Source organism: Lytechinus variegatus, chromosome 16, assembly GCF_018143015.1.
Source record: "Lytechinus variegatus isolate NC3 chromosome 16, Lvar_3.0, whole genome shotgun sequence".
Taxonomy (NCBI): Eukaryota; Metazoa; Echinodermata; class Echinoidea; order Temnopleuroida; family Toxopneustidae; genus Lytechinus; species Lytechinus variegatus.
The window spans coordinates 1732625-1758526 of NC_054755.1; the positions used below are offsets into that span (position 1 = coordinate 1732625).

Below are 25902 nucleotides of genomic sequence, written 5' to 3' on the forward strand. Positions count from 1 at the left end.
AGATATTATTCTTTCAATTAATTTTAACCTCAAATAAAATGATGCGTTCCATTCACATCTTCAGAAAATGAGCGAAATGCGATTTGTTCCAAAATTGGATCGCTCAAGATAAAGCCGGGGTAATGATAGCAGCGCTTTGTATCCTCTGGCAAAAAGTGCTTTATAAATCCAGCTATTATTATTATTGTTCTCTTCATTCTATTGCCACTTTCATTACACATACGTCTTCTTAATCTCCAATCTTCACTCTTTCGTCTGCTCCATATAAGCAATATTTGTGTTTAGTTCTTGGTCCTATTTCCAATGTCTTTTATATAGATTCTTTCAAGGCAATGCCACTTTAGCTGCAGGCCAGTAGGATCCGTCTTCTGCGTAGTGCCTCCTCTCGGCAAGATGAAGAGAGTCAACGCGAAGTTCTCCAAATGAAAAATCACCATACATCTGAAATACAAGTACATAAGCAAGATTTAGGACTCAGGGGTAAAAAATGAACTTTTGCAGATGATTTTTTTTCCCTCTCTTGAAAATACAACTCATATGTTTTGCATCAGAAGGATGTTAAATAAATTTGGTTGTAAAGCTACACATAAATTTATGCAAAAATAGGCATATTCTTAGGTGATAGTCAGTTACATAGGGATATATCATATAGCACAAGAAAGGGTTACCAGGCATGACTGGAACATGTTCTCAGGTGATAAGTCAGTTACATAAGGATATCCTGTAGCACAAGAAAGTGTCACCAGTCTCAAGACATTTTTCAATACACCCAAGATTTAAACTCTCAGTTATTTTCTCTCACTTAAAAACAAAGGTGTGAGTGATCACAAATAAAAAGAGCTAAAGAAATTAAATGTTGAAAAGGGCTAAAAGGTAAAAGAAAGCAATTGCAGCAAACAACTATTTCATGAAAAAGCTTTTAAAATCAAGGTTAATCACCACTGTATTATCATAGATCTATATCTGTGAAATTGAAATAAACTCATCTTTGTGAAATCATGAATTCTTAGCCGAGAACCGATAATTCTGATGATAACTAACACAAAGGCATGTGTGGGACAGTGTATTAATATTGCTTGGAAAAATACCTGACATTTTATGGAATTCCGTGCTTATTTTGCTCATTTCTCAGGAATTACACTTTTTTTCCAGAGTCAATTGGCACATATGTTTTATTCATACATACAAACACTTGGGTGGTCATTTTATTAGATTCTGTTCGAACTCATTTGAGATCATTACCCGAACTGTTATTTATCTTAAAATTGAAAGAGCTACCATACTTTTTGAACAGAGGAAAGCTATAACAAGTGGAAATTAAACTGAAGATGAAAAGAAAAAATATCAGAACTCTGGCATCCCTGTCTTTATAAGCCCAATCCCGGTCTCACCTCAAGAATCTCACTGGCATCAAAAGCTTCTCTGTTCCTCTGCTGTTGACCCCGACCTCTGGCCTCTGACCTTTGATCTTTCACCTCTGGTGCTTTGAAGATAGAGTTCATAAGGGTTGCATGAAGCTTGACCCCAAGGTCACTGCGGCTGTCTTGACACAGTTCTGAGGATACAAATCTATCCTGGATTCGGTTGGCAATCTCTTGTAATCTGGAAATAGATATAAGAAATCATATATGGCAATAGTATCACAGTTCTCATGGAGAGATAATTATGTTTTTCAGCATGAAGACAGACTTTGTGAAAATCATTAAAAATACCTGGAACATAGATATCTTTGGGGCGCAAATTCTGTCTACCAACAAAAAATTCTTCGGCCAAGCCTGATTAGCTTCAGGCAACGATCAAGATAGGGAAAAGTGGGATGACTTTACTGTAAGGCAATTTTCAGTGGCATTACACGTCTACTGGTCACAATTCTTGTTTTAATCTACGTGATTTACATCCAAATGTCGTTTCAACTACCCATGAAAACACAAAACATTCTTCCTTTTAAAACCAAAAGGTCGTGTAAACCCGTTGATAGTAATTGTAGTGTGAAAGAGGTATGAAAACGGCAATCTGTTTTGATAATCTACCTGTCCGTTCCGTCTTGCATCCTAACCTTCCCATAGAGTACATCGACCTTCCCAGGATCGTCATTCATGTATTCCAGTCCCACCATGTCAAGCAACAGAGGGCGTCCTTCAAGCAATGGACTAGTATCAAGATAGAGAGACAAATGAATGATTAGCAACAATGTCTTATTCATGTGTCGTATCTCTTGTTGGATAGAATTTAATATTTTTGTTACTGTCTGTTCTTGAAATTCATCATTAAAGATTTATTCTATCATATAAACAAACATGCAAAATTGCATCATATCAAGATATCATTAAGCATTTGCATACATAAATAGAATTTTGAAAGTCCCTCCCCACCACCTCTCTCCCTCGCTTTCTTGCTAACACCCTCATTTAGCAGCCTTCATATAAAATTTAAACAAATGCTTGAAATTCAAAACTTTCAATCTTTGTTGCTTAAAGCTTGTGTATAGTTTTGGTAAATCCACCAAAATGCACCTATCACTATTCCAATTCATTGCTAGCTAATATGAATGGATATGCCCTATAACAGTTATGATGTGGAGGATATGAAATGAAAATGTGTTTTACAGGATAAATTTTGCGATTTTACATGGAAATTTAACTTGATCGGGTCACCCGATCAAATTAAAATATCTGTGTGTTTTTGTCTTTCAATTAAATCCTATTCCAAATCATGGAATGGGCTGAAAGTTTCAAGATACGTTCTTTGTCTGTAACTTTTGGATATCTAATCACTAAATTTATAAGATAAGTGCTTGAATGCCCATTTTTTAATTTAAAACAAGCATCGCCGACAGAGGGCGCTATATATCCAAGATTTGAATATTTGAAATTTTCTCAGAGAAGTGCAGTTGGAAAAATATCTAACAGTCTCTACGCTTCAGTAAGACTGTCATATTAGATGATATTCGATTATCAATCATATTATTGACCCTTTACCAAAGCTATACACAGGCTTTAACAATAACATTTTTTTTACAAATTTCTCAGAGTAGTACAGATTCAACACAATACAGAATTACAAATAATAATTTCAAAAAATACTTACTTGATAATATTTTCTAAACAGTCATTCAGAATCTCCTGTGCTGCTTTCTGGATATGAAAGTATCAGAGAAAATATATGCCAATGGTCAATTATAAAAGTGTCATCATTAATTCTCTTTTTTGAGATTTAAGCACTTGCATTACTTTATTTTGGTGGAGCATGATGACAAACTTCCACATACACACGTACTTAGGTTCATGGTAGCCAAAATGATAACCTGATAGGCTGTATTGAGATCAGTGTAAATGATTGATTGGAACCTTGCTGATTTGCTGTGATTCAATAGTGCTTAGATGGTATTCATACAACCACCCTAGACCAATGTCCACTAAACTTTGGTTTCAATATTTTCCATCACCCTCCACCTAATCATGTGACAAAAAAGGCTCGTACCTAAGGGGTGGTTACATGTATCATCACATTGAAGGTTGAATATAAATTCAAAACTCTGTGAAGCTAATCAGAGTGGAGTATTTAAAAAATGATTTCATCATCCTTATTCATACGTTATGGCAAAACCGGGTGGAATGGGTGGGGGCACTTTGGATGACGGGACGAGTTCCAGCCAATGCGACAGACCCCTACATTCCCAACACACCCTTATGGCAAAACCTGTTACAGCGACACAACGCTACCCTTTAAGTGCTAGACGATAAAAAACACTGAAACCAGATGAACTTTTACCTTGATAAACATCTTGTAGCATCCTGGTATTTTTTTTTTCTTTTAAATAGTTTTAAGAATGAGTTTATGTTAGAAATGACATACCACTTCTTGCTTTGTCATAAGAACCAGAGTAACGATTGTGAGATGAAGACGGGATGGGATCTGGAATATCTTTTCATCAACACCAGAGCACTGGAGTTACAGACCAAAAAAAAACAGATTAATAATGATGAACCTCTTAACAGAGTAATAGTGTTTTCTCTCTGCATATATTATGTATTAAAATTCTTGTTAACTTCTTACAATATCTTTCAACAGAGTATAAAGAAAAATTTATTTCAGAAGATTATTTTCATATAGCATTTGACATTACCACACAATAAATACTATTTTTAATAATATCTTGTATTAAATATTCATCATGGTATTTTCAATAACAGATTTCCCTATGAGCTTGATGAAGAACAATAATAATTGGTATGTGGATTAAAAAGTATCTGCTTGAATTAGAGATAGATTCAAGCCAAAGAAGGGAGTTTATAGACAACCTTCAGTTTTGTTTAAGTGAACTTTGAAAATATGGAATCAATAAATATATATATTACCAATGCGTAAATTTTTTACATCATAAAAGACATTCAGTTTATGTACTATTAAAGGCCAAGTCCACCTTAATAACAAGTTCATTTTAACAAATCAAGAAAAATCAGACAAGAATACACTGACAATTTCATCCAAATCAGATATTGAATAAGAAATTTAGAGCATTTTCATGTTTTGCTAACTTTCAAATAATATTTATATGCAAATGCACATCCTTGTTGCTATGCGAATGAGAGAGGCGATGAGGTCATACATTCACAGTGTGTTCTTTATTTCACTTTATATCATTTTTTTTATTTTGATTTGATACAAAAGAGCGTCATAACCACATCACTGTATATTATGATGATGTTCAAGATCAAAATAACTTTACATTTTTCAAAGAAAACTTGAAATATCACAATTTAATTATATGATAAAAAAAATTGTGAGCACGAAATATCACGGGTTCCCCATTTGCATATGGCTCATCATATGCACATCACTCAAAATAAAAAATTTAAAATTCATTTATTTACATCTGATTCTGATTATGTTTCATTGCTATGATGTCGATTTCTCTATGTTTTATTCCACTCAACATCTTATTAGGATGAACTTGACCTTTAAGAAACACAGTGGGGATCAAAATGACCACACTTACATGTTTACATTCTTTTAAGACCTCCTCACTGAAGATATTAAACCTGTCCATGATCTCTTGGCTGTTTAGAGGAATCGCTACAAAGTGAGTAAAGGGAGTCTTCTGACGAGCTGTGGCGACAAGGACATCGATTCTTGTTTTGGCTGAGGATACACCCTGACGAGTCTTACCACTGATGGCTAATCAAATATTTTTAAAAATATAAAACAGAGGGAATATGATAACAATATATATACTTGTTCTACAAACTTTCTTACATCAATATAACTCGAGCAGTTTACAGACTATAATCATCATCATGATCATCATAACCATCATCATTATCATCATTTTTATTGATCATCATCTTTATTTATCATCACCATCATCATCGTCATCATCATCATCGCCATCATCATCAACATCCGCCATTTCATCATCATCATCATCACTACCATCATCATCACCATCATCGTTATCATCATCATCATCTTTATCCATCATCATTTTCATTCATCATCATCACCATCATCCTCTTCATCATCATCATCACCATCATCATCACCATCATCACCACCACCACCACCACCATCATCATCATCATCATCATCACCATCATCATCATCATCATCACCACCATCATCATCATCATCACCATCATCACCATCACCATCATAATCATCATCATCACCATCACCTTCATCATCATCATCATCATCATCACCATCACCATCATCATCATCATCACCATCATCATCATCATCATCACCATCATCATCACAATCGCCATCATCATCACCATCATCATCATCATTATATTCCTTATCATTATCATCTTCATGACATCATCACTATAGTCAGGTATCAGTGTATATTGCAGTGCTTACTTATTTCATCAATATGATCTCTTGCTCTCGGAACATGTATGTGAGTCTTCGTCTCCTGCTCTATCCTCTTCTTTGTTTCACCTTTGACCCCAATGATGTAACCAAAGAACTTCGAAGGAACATCCATCGTCAAACGGAAGCCATCTTTTGTCTTCTCCATCTCCAGAGGGTCACATGACACCGTATCCGTCATCTCTGCATCATACATTTCTTCATCATCTATATTAAAGATAAAGGGATGACCAAAATTTCGATACGATGCTAACTTGAAGACTACAATAATGAATCTACAAAATATTTTTCTAAATGGATCACGTTTCAAAGTAATTCCATACTTGGGTATTTGTCATTTCCTGCTGTAGAAGCACAATATGGTGGCGTATTGTCCCCAATGAATGAATGCAGGGCCCTGTTGTATGAAGAGTTACAATTAATCCGATCGATCGCAACTATGGACGGCCAGCAACGTCAACATCTATTATGTATGTTTGTTCAACATATTTTCTAGCTGTGATGTATATTCCTGCATTCATTGTTTTCTTGAAAATTCACTGCGCTTTTCTTTGCATAACAGGACATTGTGCAAATTTTTCGTAGAAAAAATTATGACACTGATGGATTTCCATAGAGTTACGAGTGATCGGATCAATCATAACTCTGTACAACAGGGCCCAGGTCTACACTTTACACTGTTGACATGCCACTTCTTTTAGCTACAAAGTACATAAAGGAAATGGGGGAATGATGATAATACTGAAAAACTTACATATTTCATCATCTCCTTCCGTGTATCCACCCTGTTCTTCACCAATGCTTCTGGATATATGAGGACTGGTCATTTGAGAGGGATTCCGTCGGTAACACCGCCCTCCAATAGTGACGATTGGTGGCTTCAGAATATCCATAACAACTTCAACGGTCGACACTCCTAGTCTTTATTCTAAAACCTGATGATAGATACAAAGAAGTGATAATAATATCATTTATGTGTATTTTTTTTAATCAAGTTATTTTATAGTTGAAAATAATAAAATTTATTAAATTAAATCATACAGAATAAAAAATGAAATACAAAGGATGCATTAATATTTAATTCTTAATTTTTAATGAACATGATTTATCCTCCAAGCCCATGGGCTTATCATCATCTTCATAATGATAATCATTTTCACCATCATCTTCATTACTATCATCATCACCATCTTCATCATCACCATCATCAGACATCACCACCATCAATAACATCATCACCATCATTGCCATCAACATTGCCATCATCATGGCCATCATCATAACCATCATCTTGAAACGGTAGCAGACAAATCGACAAGAAGCTTACTATCTCCAAATTAATCATAAAGTTTAAATAAGAGTTGAATTGTGGTGTTGTCGAAAATGTGTCATCACGGTTTACAGTCATAAAGGATTCAGACAAATATGTGGGTATGTGGGACTGAAATGAATTCGCATTTCTGGAATACAAATCTATACTGGAGCTCTCATCTATTTGACTGGAACTCCCAAGATACAATCCTAAATATCAAACCAAAATAGGCATGTGAACAACATATTAATCCTTTTCGTCTTGGAAGTATATGAAGTACTGATTCGATAGCAAAATACGTAAAGCTTCTGAGATTTCTTACCCCAAATTTGTACAAATTCGACTCAAGCAGAAGACGAAGTAAAAATTTTGAAAGCGCGCCATCTATTGTTAAAATCATTATAGATCTATAGTGTAAGCAAGAGAATCGTGGCAAAGAAAAAATAATTTAATAGGATGCTCCGGGCTGAAAATGTTTACATCTATATAAATAGAGTCGAATTTACAGAGCAAAATGCTGAAAATTTCATCAAAGTCGGACAACAAATGTTTAGCAATATTTTGTGAAAACAGTTACTAGTACATGCACGTCATGAATATTCATTAGGTGGGCTGATGATGTCACATCCCCACTTTCCTTTTTTCTACTGTTATTACATGAAATCATAATTGTTTCATTTTTCAATACATGTGTGAACGATATGTTTCCCTGGTGATGAAATAAGTTGAAGCGATTAATATCTAATGCACTAAATCAGTTGTCAATTCAATTTTTTAAGTTCCTGGTAGAAAAAAAATGGAATAACTTAATTTCATGTAATAAAACAATAAAGAACAAATAGGGATTTGACATCATCAATTTGCTCATTTAATATTCATGAGGACATGCCTATATAGAACTATTTCACCGGAATAATGCAAATCTTAAAACTGCCATAGTTTTGTTATTTCTTGTCCAATATTAAGGATTTTTTTAATGCTTCATAGGGGTGAGCTGTTCAAAACATATTATTTTCAGCGTGGAGTAAACCCTATTCGTTAAGCAGAGAACCCTAATGCTAATCCTAACCCTGTGGTACCGTATTTTCAATTTAGCTGTTAGAGCAGGCCGATGTTTAGCCATATACCTCTATAGATTTTAGCCTTTCTGCCCTTGAATAGACGTGTTTTGACAACTGTTTCAGAAACGGATTTTGAATTCTCTTTTCGTCACATCATGCATGGACGCTGACGAAGAGTGCACCTTTTAATTTTGTGAGCTATGCTCCTTTTAAAATCTACGATTTTATTTCTATAAGGCATGTTTTTTATGCTTTGTTTTGATTTTCAATGTCGTCATCTAGTGAGTTATTTTCTTTTAATTAGGACCCCTATGGAAACCTATTTTGTAAATATCACTGAAATGGGCTATCATCCATTGTAAATATTTTCTTGATTTTCCGAAGTGCCTTTTATTTATGATTATTTATGGAAATAAAAACAAACAAAACTATAAAAGCAAAAAAAAAACCCACTATATTACCAGGCGCAAATTATTCCATCTGAATGAAACTATATAAATGCAGGAACGCAGTAAACTGTTCGATTTTTGCTGGCGACTTTGTTTAAAAGATAGTGGGGAGTTACAGGGGCGGATCATCTTTCGCCAATAGGGGGGGGGCCGAAAAATATTTTCAGCAACATTTTTCTCGATTGGCCGCCATACTTTCTATTTTTTGTTGGTTTTTCAGGGGGTAGTCCTAACTAAAGACTAAAGTTTTAAGTATATGTTAGTTTTTATTGTTATAAACAAGATAATTAGGTATTTCATGTGGTCTTCATATAAAATGCGAGCGCGAAGAGCGAGCAAAAATTCTTTAATATTTTATGTCCTTAGAACTGAAGATTCTGAGCAGTTTTATAATCATGAACAAAGATAAGTATCCAACTAAACAATGCGAGCGCGAAGCGCGAGCCGAAATTTTATAACAGTCAAAATTAAGGGACTCAATTAGGACTGTTTTTAGTGATTAATGAAGAGGATACAAGTATCACCAATTAAATAATGAGAGTTATATTCCGACATGAAAACTGGACGGTCTAAGCGCGGTTTTATTCAAAATTAAAGAACAAGCTTGTGTGTCTCAAACAATTAAATGCAAGGCAGCGCGCTTAATTTTTTGATATACTGACATGATACAGGAGCATTTTGACAAATTTTGGAAAGAATTTCCAAAGAGGATAGGTATCTCACAAATAAAACAATGCGAGCGCGCAGCGCGAGCTGAAAATTTTGATATATCAACTATTGTGTAAATCAAACAAAAGCTTGATGTGTGAGCTAAAATATTGTGTGCAAATTGATTTCAGAACTGGATATATAAAGTGCCATTTAATCCTCTTGAATGGGATTCATTACACAGGCAATGCGAGTGCGATGCGCGAGCGAAATATTTTATATAAAGTCTATTTTCCAATTCTTCCCCTCATCCTTTTCTTGTTTCCTTTCGGGGTCGGGCCGGCGGTTACGAGGCTGCAAATTACACATCATGGGTATAATAGCTCTTTCTTACTTTTCTTCCAGCTTTTCGTAGTTTTTATCAAGATAAAGAGTATACTTTTTTATGCAGGTTTTCAAAAAATAGGGGGGGCCGGGGCCGGCTCGGCCCCATCCTGGATCCGCGCCTGAGTTAATTATAACGGGTATAAGTCGGTATTGTTAAAAATAGTAGGAAGTTAGAAGCATGATAACGGGTATAAAACTCAGTTATCGGTATTGTTTTTAAAAAAAACTTGGGAGTTAGCAGCATAACAGGCCGGGAAAACGGGTAGAAACAGTTTTAGGTAGGGGAAGGCGGGGTAAGTTGAGCATAGGGGCAAGTTGAGCCACCAGCCCCAGGCCAATAATGAATGAGTCAGACATTGTGGTGGTGTCATGTATTGATGAACCATAGCATAACCCCTAACCCCACCACATTGTTTTCAACTTTGAAACAAAAAGTCGTTTTTTAGAGGGAAAAATATGAATTTCAGCTAAAAAGTAAAATAGAGTGTAAAATAGATAAGTGCTTTATAAACACACACGTCTTTAAATATAATAAAGACATGATAACAACATTATTAGTCCAGGTATAGATCTTCATTCTTGTCATAGTCTTTTATATGATGGATGAATAATAAATGTGTGGATACAAAATTATCGCACTAAGTTCGGACTGGGGTAAGTTGAGCCAAACAGCATGGGGCAAGTTGAGCCATGGTAATTCCTATGGTATTGTATCTTAAAAAACAAACAAACCATAAAAGTCGATTGAAATGCTGGCTGAAAGGAGCAAATTTACATGACTGCTCTTTTCCTTTTAAAGGATGTTAGTATTTATAGAGAATTAGCAAGTGAAAGGACTAAACAAAAAATTGACATGCTGGTTCTCCCCTCATACATTTTGTACATAGGTTTTGTGGCTCAACTTACCCCAGAAGGTGGCTCAAACTTACCCCATATATGGGGCAAGTTGAGCCATTTGACATCCTTTTTTTCAAAGGTCACGATGACTTTCAGTGTGGGGATAGAAAGTTATATTTAAGGTGGAAAATATTTCAGAAGAATTGAATTTCAAGGCAAGGTACTTATTTCGACAAGATTATTAATCATATCAATTCTAACATGCAAAAAGCAAAAACTGTCACAACTTACCCCGCCTTCCCCTATTGTTTAAAAAAAATAGTGGGTAAGCATAACAGATAGACCAACATAAACTTTTCTCGGAATTGTTTTATACGTTTTTCAAATTTTAAGAAATTAGATAGTCGTTGGGTTTGATAATTAATTCTATGTTTAACTGTTTGCCAGTCTAAAATCCAAACTAACAAGAACAAAGTATTAATCTTCAACACAAAGTATACAAAGAAAAATTTCAAAGTTACTAGTTAGTTTTATTAAAATGAAAATCCTTATGAAAATCCCAAGCTGCTTGAGCTCTTGAGGGAAAAATCAAGGCGAAATCCAGAATCACGGCTTTCGCAAATGTTTTAACTGCAATTTCGAGTCTAGCGCCATCTTGTGCTTAACCTATTCTTATTTTTTCTGGTAGCATTATCTCGAATGGATTCAGAGTGAGGGGCTTGCCGATGATTTTTTGACTTGATATCCTGCATAATTCACACCTTTCCATTGGAATGTAGAAGAGGAATCTTATATTTTGTGTATCTCTGCAATTAGGTTAGTATATAATTGTATATTTCACCGCTTTTAGCTAAGAATATCGTGGAGAATGTTGTCTTTGTGTTGTGCGTTTGGCGATGATTCTGTGTGACTGACAGAGAAACGCTCTGTCCGCCTGCTGTGTTGTGTCGGGAATGATGAGCAAGACCTCGGTAATAACTGGGCGTGAGTGGACTGAACTTGATTGTACGGCTGGCAAGATCAGCTATATCATTGAATCATACATGTAACCACGGATCACGAGGGGGGGGGGTGTCAGGCACAGCCGGCTCGTGCCCCCCCCCCTTTGAGAGGCACGATCAAAATTTGTAATTGTAATATCGTAAAAAAGCCGTTCTGAACTGTGCCCCTCCCCCTCGAGAAAAGATCTGAGGACCAGTGTCTTTTTTTCATTTTTTTTTGCTTGTCAAATTTTTATTGTGGACAAGTTGTATTAAATTTTTGGTTGAATCTTATTTTTTTTTTCTTGTCAAATTTTTCTTTGGGGAAATGTGCCGCCCCCCACCTTAGGGAAATCCTTGATCTGCCCCTGCATGTACATTTGTATCACATGTCTTTTGCAATTGCAGTGGTATGATGGGATATATCTGATTATCTTAATTTTACTTGATAATTTCTTAGAATCCGTTGTGATGTCTGATATGATAATGAAGCAAAATTATTACAATAGTCAATAATGATAATATTCCACTTTTAAAAAGCGCTTAATACATCGGAACGACGTGTCTAAGCGCTTTACAGATATATCATTACCCCGGTCATCGGATTGAATCAGTCATTCCGCATACAATGTATGCACATCCTCCACTCCCTTGGGAGTAATCCAGTCAGTCGCCGGTGAGGCGCACACAGTACTGGACAAGCTACAATGACTTTCACATCCTACCGGGTTCCCATGATTTAGCACCTGGGTCAAGAGTGGCTAAGTGTGGATTAACGCCTTGCCAAAGGATGCCAGACTGCGGTGGGTTTCGAACACACAGCCCTCTGTTTACAAGGTGAAGTCAGAACCACTACACCGTTCCTCCAAATGATATGAAATGTGATATTGACAAGGAGGCTGAAGGATGATTATACATGTATATATGCAGTTTAACATTGTGCAAAAGAACTTCATCAATCAAATTGTGTGAACATGAATTGGTAGGCCGTGGGGGGGGGGGGTAAGCTGTTAAATCCAGTCTGCAGCTGATTGTCTTTACTTTATAATAGGCTGATAATTATAAGCGATACATGTATGTTTAGTACTAGATCTATATGTTCAATAACCAGTGACCTCCATGCTTCAAGAACCCCCCCCCCCCTTCTCATCTTGCTTTACAAGTTGTTTGCTTGACTCATGGAGGATTTTCCTACAAACAGTACCAGTAACAGAGTCAGATGATAAAACAATAAATTGTTGCAGCCAGTGCTGCAGCCGAACCGCCGAACCGAACGGAAGTTCGCCGAACTTGGCACTTCCGAACCGGACCGAACCGAACCGAACTCAAAGGCCTGGTTCGGAAGTTCGGTAAAAAAAAAGTATGTTTGTATGCAATGCGTAATGCGATGACTACATAGATTTAAGTATAAAATAAACAAAATATATATTGGTTAGTGATTGTGCACAAAGAGAATTCCACTCAATATATTTTTAAAATCCACTGATAGCTCCCATCTCGTCTTTGATTGAACTGTTATCAAATTAAGAATATTTTATTAACATAAATATATTTTTTCTTGATAAAATGAGGGGGCATTTTGAAGCTAAACTCGGTATAAAAGTGTGGTGTATTTACGTATTGCCGTAATCGATCGTGATCGTAATCGGACCTAATCATTTTGTATTTAATAAAGAAAAAGAACCAGACATAAATTCATTCCTCGTAAATGACAAAGTATGACAGTTTCGGTCTCGTGTTTGATTAAATTTTTATCATTTTCATTTTTTTTTATAAACATGAATAGGCCTGGGAGTAAACATCGATTGATCGAATGGTTCGATTGGCATGCCGCCAATCACCAATCTATTAGCAAAATATACACTAATCGAATGTTCGGCAGATCCCGATTATGACGTTGGCATAACTCTAATACCCAAATAATAATAATAAAATGACAAGAAAACAAAGATGACAGCTGTTTTTTACAGGTTTAAAAATTATGTTACCGAGGTAATGTTTCAAAAATTATCAATGATTGTATCACATTCACAGTTACATACCAACATGATAGCGCTCCGAAAATGTTAATCCCACCGACCTTGCCCTCATACACAAAATAAGTCATTGTGTGCGTGCACAATAATAAGTAAACACATAACCAGCTCACTTGAGCTGATTGGACCTTCGGATAGCCAATGAAACTTTGGGAAACAAAGAAGGGGAAGGCACGTGGTTCCCTTTATTATCAGGAAAGGTCATGACTTCAGAAATAAATTGACCCCTCCCCATCTGTGTGTGTGTGTGTGCGTGTGAGGGAAAGAGAGAGGGAAGGATAGGGGGTGGGAGCCGGAGAATTTCTTTCATGTTTCAGAACAATGCAACCTTTTTTATATCCCCCTCACACAATGAAAACTACATTCCAACACGCGCCCGCCTTCACCAGTACTTTCTCGACTAGTCTCCAAAAATAGACCCAGTTACACATGTGGGTTCAAATGATAAAAAATCGTAATTTTGAAAGGTATTTCAAATGAAATATTTTTTTTAAATACATAATGTGTAGCATCGTGGGCAGTGCCACAAGTGGAGGCGGGGACATGGTGTGGGCAAGGGATGAAATTTTTCAAGTGAAATGCTCCACCTGGGCTCAGTCTCAAAGAATATACTTCATGAATGAGTTGTTTACGTCTTTGGACTCGGCGGGGCTGATTCATTTATATGCAGGGGTGTGGCACTTGGAGGGATGCATGCATAATACCAGGTTACCAGTATTGATTTAGGAAAGATTTTCATTGGAACAATAAACTGAAAGATTTAATCTCATTTCATGAAGTTTCTTTTGATATAAAAAATCATGGAGAAGGGGGAAAAGGGCCTCATTTATGCTAAACATGTGACTTTGATGGAGATTTCTTCATGGGGGGGGTCACCATAAAGTAGGTCAACTTAAGACGTGATTCCCGACGAACAATCGAATCATTCAAAAGACGTGATTCCCGACGAACAATCGAATCATTCAATTATTTTTCCAGGAAATAATCGAATGGTAATAATAACAATCGTCCCAGGCCTAAACATGAATATATTTTTTCCTTATAAAATGTGGGGACATTTTAAGCTTAACTCAGTTAAAAAGTGTAGTTGAATTACGTATTGCTGTAATCGGATGTACATTTAATTGAAAAGACATAAATTAATTCCTTGTGACTGACAAAGTAATGGTAAAGTATATATATTCCACCTTCTGAAATTTCCATATTAATATAAAAGATAAATAAATAAGAGATGAAGGAATGAGGGTGAAAAAAAACAAAAAAGATAAAAATTTAAACAAAATCAACGCATGTTCCCTGATCGATGTTCCGGAAATGGTTGGGAAGGAAAGTTGAAACAGGAAGTCCAAACAACCTGCTCTCGGTTGCTATTATACAGGTAAAATTCGTATTCCAAACTTGAAACATTTTTTCATTGTCAGTATTTTCTTAAAAGTGGTTTAATCTGGCCAATTACTGAAAATGAAATGATAAATTATCAGTTCCGTCTTAGTTCTGACGATCAACACCGAGTGATTTCACAACACTAAAATACCCAGTACAGTCCCATGTACTCATTTTCGTGTTAGAAATATGTTTGAAGTCACGTAGCGTCGATCTTTCTGGACCGAGAATGGACTGATATTTTATCTTTTTAAAGTAATTCATTGACCAGATTTTACCACTTTTCAGGAAATAGGGACTTTCTAAAACACTCATATTCTTTGGAATGTGAATTTTACCGGTATAATAACAGTTGAGTGGAGGTTGTTTTTCTACTATTTCGACATTCCCGATCAACACTTTCCAATTTGAGAAGTTGCGTTGGCAATGACATCGTAATCGATCATGATTATAGCTACATGAAATAATCGTGAAAAAAATATTCTGATCTTTGTAATTCTATTTCTATCCTGATTCTCTCGTTATCAATATTTTTTTCTTTTGATTTTTTTTATTTTCATTTGAAAAATGAAAGTAGAAATGACTTATTTTTTGTTTATTAAAACAAAAGAAAGTTCAACAATTATCTTAACTATTCTTTTTAGAAACAAAATTTATTATTAATCCATGACAGTTCATCCTACAGAATACTTGTTTGTAGGTCGGCAATCTTTATTGTCTATATGTTAAATTTAATTTGGCATTTATTGCCGAACCCCGAACCGAACCAAAGTTCGGAAAAAAATTGCCGAACCCTGCCGAACCGAACCGAACCCGAACATGCCGCCTGACTTGAAACAATAAATTGTTGCAGCCACAATTTGTATGTTGTAGTAGTCTCAGCACGTCTAAAATTTGTGTTGGCTTAACAGCTAATACAACAGCCGCAACAAAGCTCACAGCAGCTGTAGCCTATGCTATAATGGACAGCCGCAACAAAGCTCACAGCAGCTGTAGCCTATGCTATAATGGGGGAGAAGTTAGTTTTCATCTTAAAATGATCCCACTATCTGGCTGTATTCAACTTTTGATCTTGCCAAAATGAACTTTATTCATATCTTTATTTATTTGATGTTAGTATTTCTGTCACAATAGAATAAAATTACAAAGAAAATTGAAAGATGTTGTCAACTAGTGGCCAGGAATAGCCAAAAGCCCAGCCAAAAGGACACTGGTCCCTATTGAAGGAACTTCTTCCATCACCTGTCCATGGTTAACAAACATATCAACATCAAAATTATAAAAAATACCTTTGTGTCATCAAAATATTAGTACATTCAAATTTATAAAAAGAGAGACAAACACTGAAGCAAGGAGAAACCTGCAATTTTTAAATATTATAGCTGGAGAATTTGAGTTGGATCTTACATTATTGACACCATAATGATTTTTGTTGACCTCTCAGTGAGTACCAGTACTCAAATTTGTCTGTTTTTATCTGTGTACAGCTGGAATCAAAAGTCCTGGCACTTCTGTACAATTTGTCCATTTGCCTTTTAGTTTACCGGTAATTTGATCCTAAAAACAAAATCTTTAAAAATTTATTTCTTTTAAAAAGTTTGGTATAAAAAAGAGAGCTGATTATTCTTTCTTGTATGATTTGTTTTCCTTTTAATATAAGGGTGATATTTACATGTATGTCAATCTGTTTTTTATAAAAAGAAGTGAAAGAAAAAAAAAACTTTGGAGAAATGTACATGTAATATGTTACATGTAAATCCAATCCATAATACTTCATGTACTTTAAACATGTCTGTATTTCCTCACCAGGGGGTTTTCAGATTTTTTTGCTTGTTTTGATTTGAGATGAAAGACAAGATGGTGGTTCATGTAGAATACTATCCTTTATCAGAAATAAACCAAAATGATTAAAACGTCTTTTAGATTGACAACAATCTTTGCCAGAATTTAATCCAAGTTTTTTTTTTTAACGAGACTCTCTTTGACTCTGTTCAATAATTATGCTATAGATGCTTTTTAATTTATCATCTCTTTCTTCTGATATAAATTCATAGAGAGTTTTTTTCATTTACGCTTGCCCAGTCTGTCGCTAACGTGGTTCTCCTCATGTGGGACCAGGTTAATACACACACAAACACACACAAGGTGATTGCATGTATGCAGTGTGGCCTTTTAATGGGAAGTCGTCAAGTTAGTCAGCATGACTCAAAAGGATACTCAAAATTAAGAGCATCTGATTTTCATTCGAATGCAACACGTTGAGGTAGTCTGGGCAGGTAGAGGGTATGTGAGTGTGTCTTGTCTCTGGCTCGACATCTGACAGCATTTAGAACCGATTCGTGGGATAAATAAGGAAAGATAAAGGTACTAATGTCAGATAGCAGGATTCGGTCAGCTAGTGCGGCGCTTCAATGTAAGTGGCTATGCTTGATATTTTTATCACAAATTTCGGCCTAAATTGATGTCTTTCTCTTTCTTTTTTTCGGCTTGAATCCGACTCTATTCTATGTGGTCAAGAGAATTTTGTTTTCCACAAGTGTAATTAATTGACATGCTCGTACACTGTCGATATATTTTGCTTTCAGAAGAATGAGGCTGATTATGTACTGTAAATTAAACTTGCAGAATGGGTTTACTCATTAACTCATTAAAGTGCATACTTTCTCTTTCCTGTCATATTTTCTTTTCAAATGAAAAACAAAGAACATTAGTATTTATGGAGTTTTGTTTGGAGACTGACATGTTTGGCAATCGCTGTTATAATATACATGTATGAAAATGTATTGTTTAGGCCTACAGCCTAGATTGTTGATTTTAGCCCATATACTTTCATGTACATGTATGCATGTAGCCTATACACACCAATTTGCTACATATTGGAGTCAATTGGACAAATGCTTTGAGCATCAGAGGAACAGAACCAAAATTTCACTCCAAAATAAAAGGCCAAATTCAGGTTGATGCATCTGTTTTTCCCATATAATTCTCACGGAGGCCAATTCTTAATAGTTCCATTCACACTACCAACTTTTAATGTGTACATGTACATGGAATCTGTTTGATGAGTCATATTATTTTTAGTCTGAATGTCTATGAAGGTTGGCCTATTGGAAATATCAATAAAAAAATTATGTTTTGGGCTTCAGCACAATTTAGACAATATTTCTGTTGCTTTTACATATACTTGTACATGTAAGTCTGTGCATATAACCTTCCTTTTGAAAGTGTCAGTGTGAACATGCTGTATACTACTTTTACAGATCTGTTTTGCTCTAATCTCAGCACTACAGCTGTAGGTTCATTACACCAATTGATTAGTGTAGAACTTGACAAAAGAGAAGTGTGTATGAGAGTTCATTGAACTTTTAAAGTGCAGGTCAATGGGGTCATCATACTTTGGCAAGCAGCTGTCATATGCAGCACCTGTCTTGTGAAAGCTCTGGTTTTAAACATTCATTATTAAAAGCCCTGAGATTTAGATCAAAACAGAAATTTTTAACAATGTTTTAAAATTATTATAGAATAATAGTTTAAATCTGCATAAAGACGAGCTTGCATTAGTTGAATAGTTGTCTGTTCATAAAAATTGTAGCATTTTTTCGGTCTAGATTATGCAAAGCATTTTCTGTGTAAACTAATTTGTTACATGTAGGTATTAAGAGATATCTGTTATGCAATGAAATGTGTTAAAAAATGTTCACAATCAAATAGATTACCATATGAATTTGGTATGATCTTCATTATCAACACTGAAAAACTAACTATATAAATACTTTCCTCTTTTTTTTTCGTTTTCCACTTTGTTTTACATAGCATTCAATATGACCCTTTGCTACATTATGCCACAAAATGTGAATATTGTACACCTTTATGTACTTGTGTTCATCGTACAAGGAGGATTGTTTGAATTAATTTTATTTAAAAAAACTGCCATTTCATGATACATCATTTACATTTTTATGCTTTGAGCATAAAAATGCAACGGGGCCCTTGGGGCCCGTTGCAGAAAGAGTTGCGTTTAAATGCAATTCAAAAAAATCAATCGCAAGTCCCAAATGCGCGCTGTTGATTGGTTGAAAATCAAGTTGCGCATGATTTTTAGAGTTGCGATTGATTGCAACTCTTTCTGCAACGGGCCCCTGAGTATTCAAAGCAATGGATGGAAAACATATAACTTTCACACATGTATCTATCTAGGAATATGTTTAGTACATTTGACTGTATGTTAGCATCTGGATGATGTATGTTGAGTGTGTGTTCGACCAGCTGCGTGGTCCAAACATATCTCTGTTAGCTGCGTGGTCCAAACTAGGAAAACAGTTTGTCTGCATGATCATGACTTTCAAGACAGATCAAATGTACAGAGAGAGAAAGAAATAATTTGGGGATGGGGAGAAAGATAGAAGGAAAGGGATGGAGATATTAAGTAGATAGTTCTCAAATGCAATCAGTTATTTCAGAACAGTGCTGTTTCATGAAGACTTGTTATATTGGCCAAATTATGTACAATTTCTGAAACAAATTTACTGTCAGCCAAAAAAATTGAATTATTTTGTTAGCTTTAAACTGTTATTGCCATTTTTTTTGGACAAGTTTTGTGAAACGGGGCCCAGAACTGAATTATTAATGAAATAGGGACTGAGCATTCCAACTACGGACTTGTTTGTCCTTATTTTTCACGGAATACTATTCGAAAAATTTGCTGCCACTTGTATTTTGTACATCAAGTTCTTTTTGGCCAGCTACATACATGTACAAAAGTAATTTTTTGAATGGCCAAGATCCTGATGTATCTACACGAAGGCCCGCCAATGCATGTATTTGCAAGGCCCTGCTTGAGAACAGTGTTATTGAACAGGCTACCATGGGTAGAGAAGACAAATAAAGAAATATTAAAAATGAATAAATAGCTGGCTTTTTAAAGTGCTTTTTGCCTGAGTACATACAAATTTCTTCCAAACAGAAACCCATTCACCTCACCTGGGTTGAGTGCAGCACAATGAGGGTAAATTTCTTGCTGCAAAGGAAAACACTCCATGGCTGGGAATCAAACCCATGGCCCTCAGATTGAGAGATGAGAGTTATAACCATTAGACCACGGCACCCCCAATAGGCCTATGGTAGATTTCTTTGGTATTGTGTATGAGAAATACATGTACATGCACATACAGATCACAGCCCAAATTAATTATGGACATACATGTACATGTAAGGTACATGTACTGACCTACATGTACATGTATAAGAAGCTGTCAATGTACACATAGCATTGCACCCCTATGAACATGTACATGTATGTAGGCCTATACATCACACAGTAATGTTCATGTGCGAAGGGCTGAATAATACCGGTACTCACTCGCTTTTTGGACTTTGAAATGGTCTGATGATAAAACAATAGATAATGAGTATACAATGTTTTTGGAAGATTGTATTGTGTAGAGATACATATTAACCCGACCTCCTGTAGAATAGACACTTGACCTGCTGTTTTTAGGAGAAGATAGGAATTGTTGATTACGAGATCCAGTTACCTATTGTCTCATGGTATTTATGCTGTCCCCTCTATGACCTTTATGTGGATAGTATTTGTTTTATGGAATATGTCCAAAGTAGCATTCTCTTTGCAGCCATTTTTAAAAATCTTACATGAACATGTATCTATGAAACAAACCAACTTTTACCATAAACTAAATAAGAAAAAGGATACAAGGCTACGATTCAAGTATGTATGTAGAGAGTATTGGTTTTGTTTCTGGGAAAAGATTACCTTAATATGTCTCAGGGTTATTTTGCTATTGAAAAAAATGCTCAAAAAGGCCAGGGGGTGTTTCACAAAGATTAAGTATGACTTAGTGGCAGTTCCATTTAAATGTCCAGTTTGCATGCCGCAATAAAAAGCATCACCGCATTGGTCAAATCAAATAAAGCAGACGGACGCTGCTGCGTATTAAATCAATAAGATTGCACATTTAATTATCATGCGCGCATCAGCACTATAAAGCGTGACTTTATGCCTACATATGACACATTTGGCCTACAGTATATTCTTATGTAGCATTGTTTGTACAGTATGGTGTATGTAGACGGAGGCTGCAGCTAACGCTGTTGCGCTAAACATGAGAAATACATACGCAATATAACAACAGCTATTTAACGCAGGACCAGATTTAAAGTGTGAGTGCTTCGCTTCAGAGGTCTTGCTGACATTTCGCGAAACAACGTCAAAATTATTAAGGCAACTAGACAAAAGCTGCAGACTCTGCCTACATGTAGCTCTAACATAAAGGCTAGTTGTGTAGCATTATGTATATATGTAGGCCAATATTCAATTCATTGACTTTCATACGTGTATGTCTGACTTTAGTATTCCCTCCCACCCACTCCCTCTCTATTTCTTGCATTCCTTTTTTTCCTTTCATTTTTTTCCTTTCATTTTTTTTCCTTTTTTCCCTTTTTCTTTAAATTTTTTTTCTCTGCCTGACTTTCTGTACTACAAATGTATGTAGGCAGACTTTATTATGTTTCTCCCTCCCTCTCAAAACTGTCTTTTGCTTTCCTCTGCTCTGTTTCTTTCTCCCTCTTCCTTCTCTCTTTTATCTATTTCCTTCACTTAACAATACCGATTGTACCTGATTTCCATAGCCCTGCCATGCCCCTAGGTTGTTGACAAAGCATCCCAATTCAGCAAGTCCAAATGTCATGCAATCTTTGACAGTGGAATGGAAGGTTTGAAGATACAGGAGAAGAATACTCCTCCCATTCCATAGCTTTGCTTCAAGTCGAGGCATTTTAAAGAGATAATGGAACCAGCAGGTAATATTTCAAACCAGTACTAAGGATTTGAAACAAATTACATATATGTTTCGAGAATTTGGTCGGTGAATGAGAGAGAGAGAAAAAATCATGGTATACAGCCAGTTTTACCTACAAATTACGGTATTAAAGGTAAAAGACAGTAGTTGCAGCATACAAATATTTCATAAAAAGTCCATTATTTTCAAGAGTAATTATCAAAATATTATCATACATCTAGATCTGGTACATGTAAGTAAACTTGTCTTTGTAAAATCATGAAATCTCGGCTCAGAATCGATAATTCCGATGATCACTATTTCATTGTACTACATGTACATGTCTGTAGGTGCGTCCAATGATCCACTAAAAAGACATTCTTATTTTGGGCTACTTGATTTGAAAAGACAAAGGTTGAGTTGCCAATTGAATTTCAGAAGTGGAATGAGGCCTACATAACATGTACATTCTATTGTTGACTTTGGACACAATTATTGTTGACCTACATGTAGAAAGAATGGCCAAATTTTTTTTTACCATGTTCAATTTCCATACATGTATATAGCATCTCTTGTTTTATCATGAAGCAGAAAATTGATAACACTTTATATTGAGACACATTAAAGCCAATGCATAGGCCTACATGTACATTATTGCATTCACATCCATGTACATGGCGATCAACTTGCAGAGTAGAATGCTCTGTATCCGCTGATGCAGTGCAATGTAAACATGAATAATGCAACACTATTCTGCCAGACTGCATGACCTATGCCAACCAAGCACCCAGCTTCAAGAGGTCACCAGAGGTCACCGCACTGACATCAGGCATGAGGTATCATTGCCATGGCAACGCAATGACAGCCTGTATTTTTTTTTTTACTAAACTTGACAGACTGGAGATGAAAGTGGGAGGGATATGATCCACTACAAATTGGCTTGAGCTCCCATTTTGCTGCAGGCATGCCAAAATGTTGATAGGCCTAGAGGAATGCTTGGTTGCTCTTGCCCTTTGAACCTCGGCTTCCCCAAGAACCATTCCAAACCAGGTTATTCTCCAGCTGAAGGGGTTTCGAGGATAATGTTGCGTGATAAGTAATTGACTACCCCATTATGCTCTACACTGGAAGAGTTTAGATTGATGGAAGGCTGTATTGTTGGGATCTAATATACTGTATTGAATGTAGCTTTCAGCCCCTCCTTGTACACACTTTGCCAGCTCAAAATTTTCATTATCAGTGGAATAAATGAAATCTATTCTCTGGATAGGCCTACATTAGGGCCGTCTGCACCATCCTGAGTTTTCAAATTAGCGCGCTATTTCTGATCCGGCAAATTATCCCGATCTGAACAATCTCAAGATTATTTGCAATGGAGACGCAATTATCACGCTAGTTCTTAGGATTAATCTCGAGATTGCAATCCCAAGTCAACTTGGGATTGTTTGCAAAATAGCGCGCTATTTTATGAATTATCTCGCTAATTCGTAGGTGCAGATGCACTCAGGATTATTTATTCACGGCGTCAGACCTTAATGCATCGATGCCTCGCTCGAGCAGAAATCGCTCTTCTTGCGATGGTGGAGACGGGGTTTCTTGAATCTCGAGATTAATCGCGAAGAGGGCCGATCGGGCTAAAATCTCGAGATTGAGCAAACTCGGGATGGTGCAGCACCGCCTAATGTTGGTACTTGCATTCGTTTGCATTTTTTTTTTGGGGGGGTACATGTACATGTAGGTGAGGGTGGGTACAACATCAGTTGCTGTATGCAGAAAATGGGGGGGGGGGTGAGGCAACCCTCTCAGACCATTGTAATGTGTGAAAAGATTTCTTGTGGGGGGATCCTCGTCCATCAGTTGCTGTGTTTAAAGATTTCTTGTCATGGGTGGGCCGGGGGGGGGGGGGCAGTGGAGAATTTTCCTCCCCCAATGTATTAAAAGTTTTCAGAGGGTGGGTTATTCCTTGGTATACATGTAACAGTAAAAAAAAGTAGAAAAAATATTATCCAGAACTGTGGTTTAGATGCGAACATTTATTGAATTATTTGTAGGAAAGCAAGTAGACCCACAGCTGTCATGGTACATGTACATCAAGGCCCAATATATTGGTAATATTTTTAAAAAAGAAGAAGATACCTCGGCTAAACTGATATTTAACTGGTTGATTTATCATTGTCCATATAGCTCATCTTCTGGCCTTTATGGTATGGTTTAACAGTGATATACTGTTCCTTACCCCATGTATGTCTGGGTCTGTCATAAACATGTCTGTTTTATTACTCTCATATGTTTTATTGTACACACTGAACATGGGTTCACATAAATATCAAGTTTTAAAAGGAATTGGCAAATGCCTTCGCAAATGCCTTCGCAGTTGGATGTAATGCAAGATTTATTTGGTTTATTTTATTTTGTGGGATTGTCATAAGTGAACAAAAAAGGAGACATTTATGAAACAAAGAAGCCAGGGTAACGGTAATCAGAGACTGATGTATTGCTGCACAACTTCTACATATGTAAGATTGGGAAGTGTACATGGATGCGTACAAGCAAATTTCTTTTGAGTGTCAGGTGTAAACTCATGGTACGTATGGTCAAATTTATTCAGAATAGATTTCAGATTTGTTTCTTGTTTCAACAGAAATGAGTTTGTTTTGGATAAACCTTTTATTCTTGTTGGAATGATTGCAGTGTAATTGTTGGTGATAGTAAATACCAAGGATTAAATGTGTTTACATGTACTTCAATGTCTCAGTACATATACATGTACATGTAGACCTACATTTATATACTGTACATGAAAGTAAAAGCTCGGTATAAGAAGTTAAACGGCCAAAATATTCTTTTATATTTTCTTGATCAATTTTGTATGGAATTGTAGGGCTCAACTTTGTTTTGAATTAAAAGTGTTTCAAAACGTCCCTTCTGACCTTAGTAAACATTTTATCTTTAGTCCAGCAGTCCAACAAGGGTGTTGTTTGTACTGCTTAACTTAAGTTGCTGATGACAAATCTCACAGAGCTCTATATTAGCAAGCCATTCATCAGCAGACTTGTGCTAGTATAGATCTGCTAGCGAGTTGGTTTCCGTGCTAACGAACCCGATATCCTGCGCTTAACCCTTGTTTGTGTGAGCCAGTGAAAGAAGGCTTATTATCGGCTTCCCCCACGACTGGGCATGGGCTGCCACAATTCTCCTTCAAAGTGCCAGAGGAAAACAAATTGTAATGATTTGTTTTTTTTTTCTTTTCTGAGAAATTGGCTTTATTTTGACTCTTTCATCATTTTGTTGTTGTTCATTTCAATTAGGCTCTACAGGTTTACAGCATTCATGTTTTTCCTCTTTACATTTGCTTTTACAAATATTACAAGATTACATTTGCTTTTACAAAGTTTGAACAAGATTTTGGGTAGCAGAAAGGTTTTTTTTTAAATAACGTAAAATCACTGTCCCAAATTTATGTTAAAGCATAAATTCAACTGTACTGTCAATCACCTTTAGCTTGAAAAGGGCCCAGAACTGAAATTTATCACAAAATTATTCTTGTCTTGTTTCAGCATGGACCACCTAGATATCTACTCTGTATTTCCTAATAACCGAATATACAGTATTGAATTGAATTGAATTGAAAAGGTTTTATTCAAAATCATTGCACATTGCAGCCAAAAGGCTGAATTGTGTACAATTTACAGGTATATACATTTATAAATAGGTGATTTAAAAACATCAAAACTTGACATGATTAAGAGAATATAATGCAACTTAACAAAAGAACAACTAGAAGACTGAAAGGTGGTGGTGGTGGAAGAATGCCCATTGACAAACATCGCCACTCAAATTTAAACAATAAAAACATATATTTAAGCAAGTAACAAAAGAACTAAAGACAGGAGGGTGTCCGGGGACGAGCAAGCAGTCAAGTTCAATGCACAGCTCCAGCCAGGGAATGCCAATATATTATATTCCCCCAAATCCCATGATATTTACTTTTGAAAGGTACGGTCAAGAATTTACAGCTGTGGATGGGAGCAAGACTATTACAATGATACAGCCTGTAGCAATGTATGTGCATGGACCGTGCACTGCAAACTACAGTATTTGGATTGAACAATCACTTCTCTATTCATTAGCCCATATC

General features: G+C 35.9%; 2 protein-coding genes across 4 annotated transcripts in view; one reads left to right on the plus strand and one right to left on the minus strand.

Annotated features, from left to right (window-relative positions):
* Nucleotides 1-127: 127 nt before the first annotated feature.
* On the minus strand, nucleotides 128-7567 carry LOC121429745 (activating signal cointegrator 1 complex subunit 1-like). The gene is made up of 9 exons (XM_041626943.1): nucleotides 7512-7567; nucleotides 6632-6812; nucleotides 5866-6084; nucleotides 5000-5178; nucleotides 3856-3945; nucleotides 3088-3134; nucleotides 2031-2150; nucleotides 1392-1602; nucleotides 128-441 (listed from the first exon to the last, which is right to left on the minus strand). The coding sequence occupies exons 2-9, from the start codon at nucleotides 6768-6770 to the stop codon at nucleotides 325-327; spliced, it is 1122 nt and encodes a 373-aa protein (XP_041482877.1). The 5' UTR covers nucleotides 6771-6812; nucleotides 7512-7567; the 3' UTR covers nucleotides 128-324.
* A 3686-nt stretch (nucleotides 7568-11253) lies between these two features.
* Nucleotides 11254-25902, plus strand: part of LOC121429837 (FERM, ARHGEF and pleckstrin domain-containing protein 1-like) — a 96777-nt gene continuing 82128 nt past the window's right edge. For 2 of the 3 annotated variants that reach the window (XM_041627080.1, XM_041627082.1), the window contains exon 1: nucleotides 11254-11387. The gene's annotated coding sequence lies outside the window, so the exon portion shown is untranslated. Of the gene's footprint in view, nucleotides 11388-17222; nucleotides 17384-25902 lie in introns of those variants that run through there. The other variant, XM_041627081.1, reaches the window with a different exon arrangement.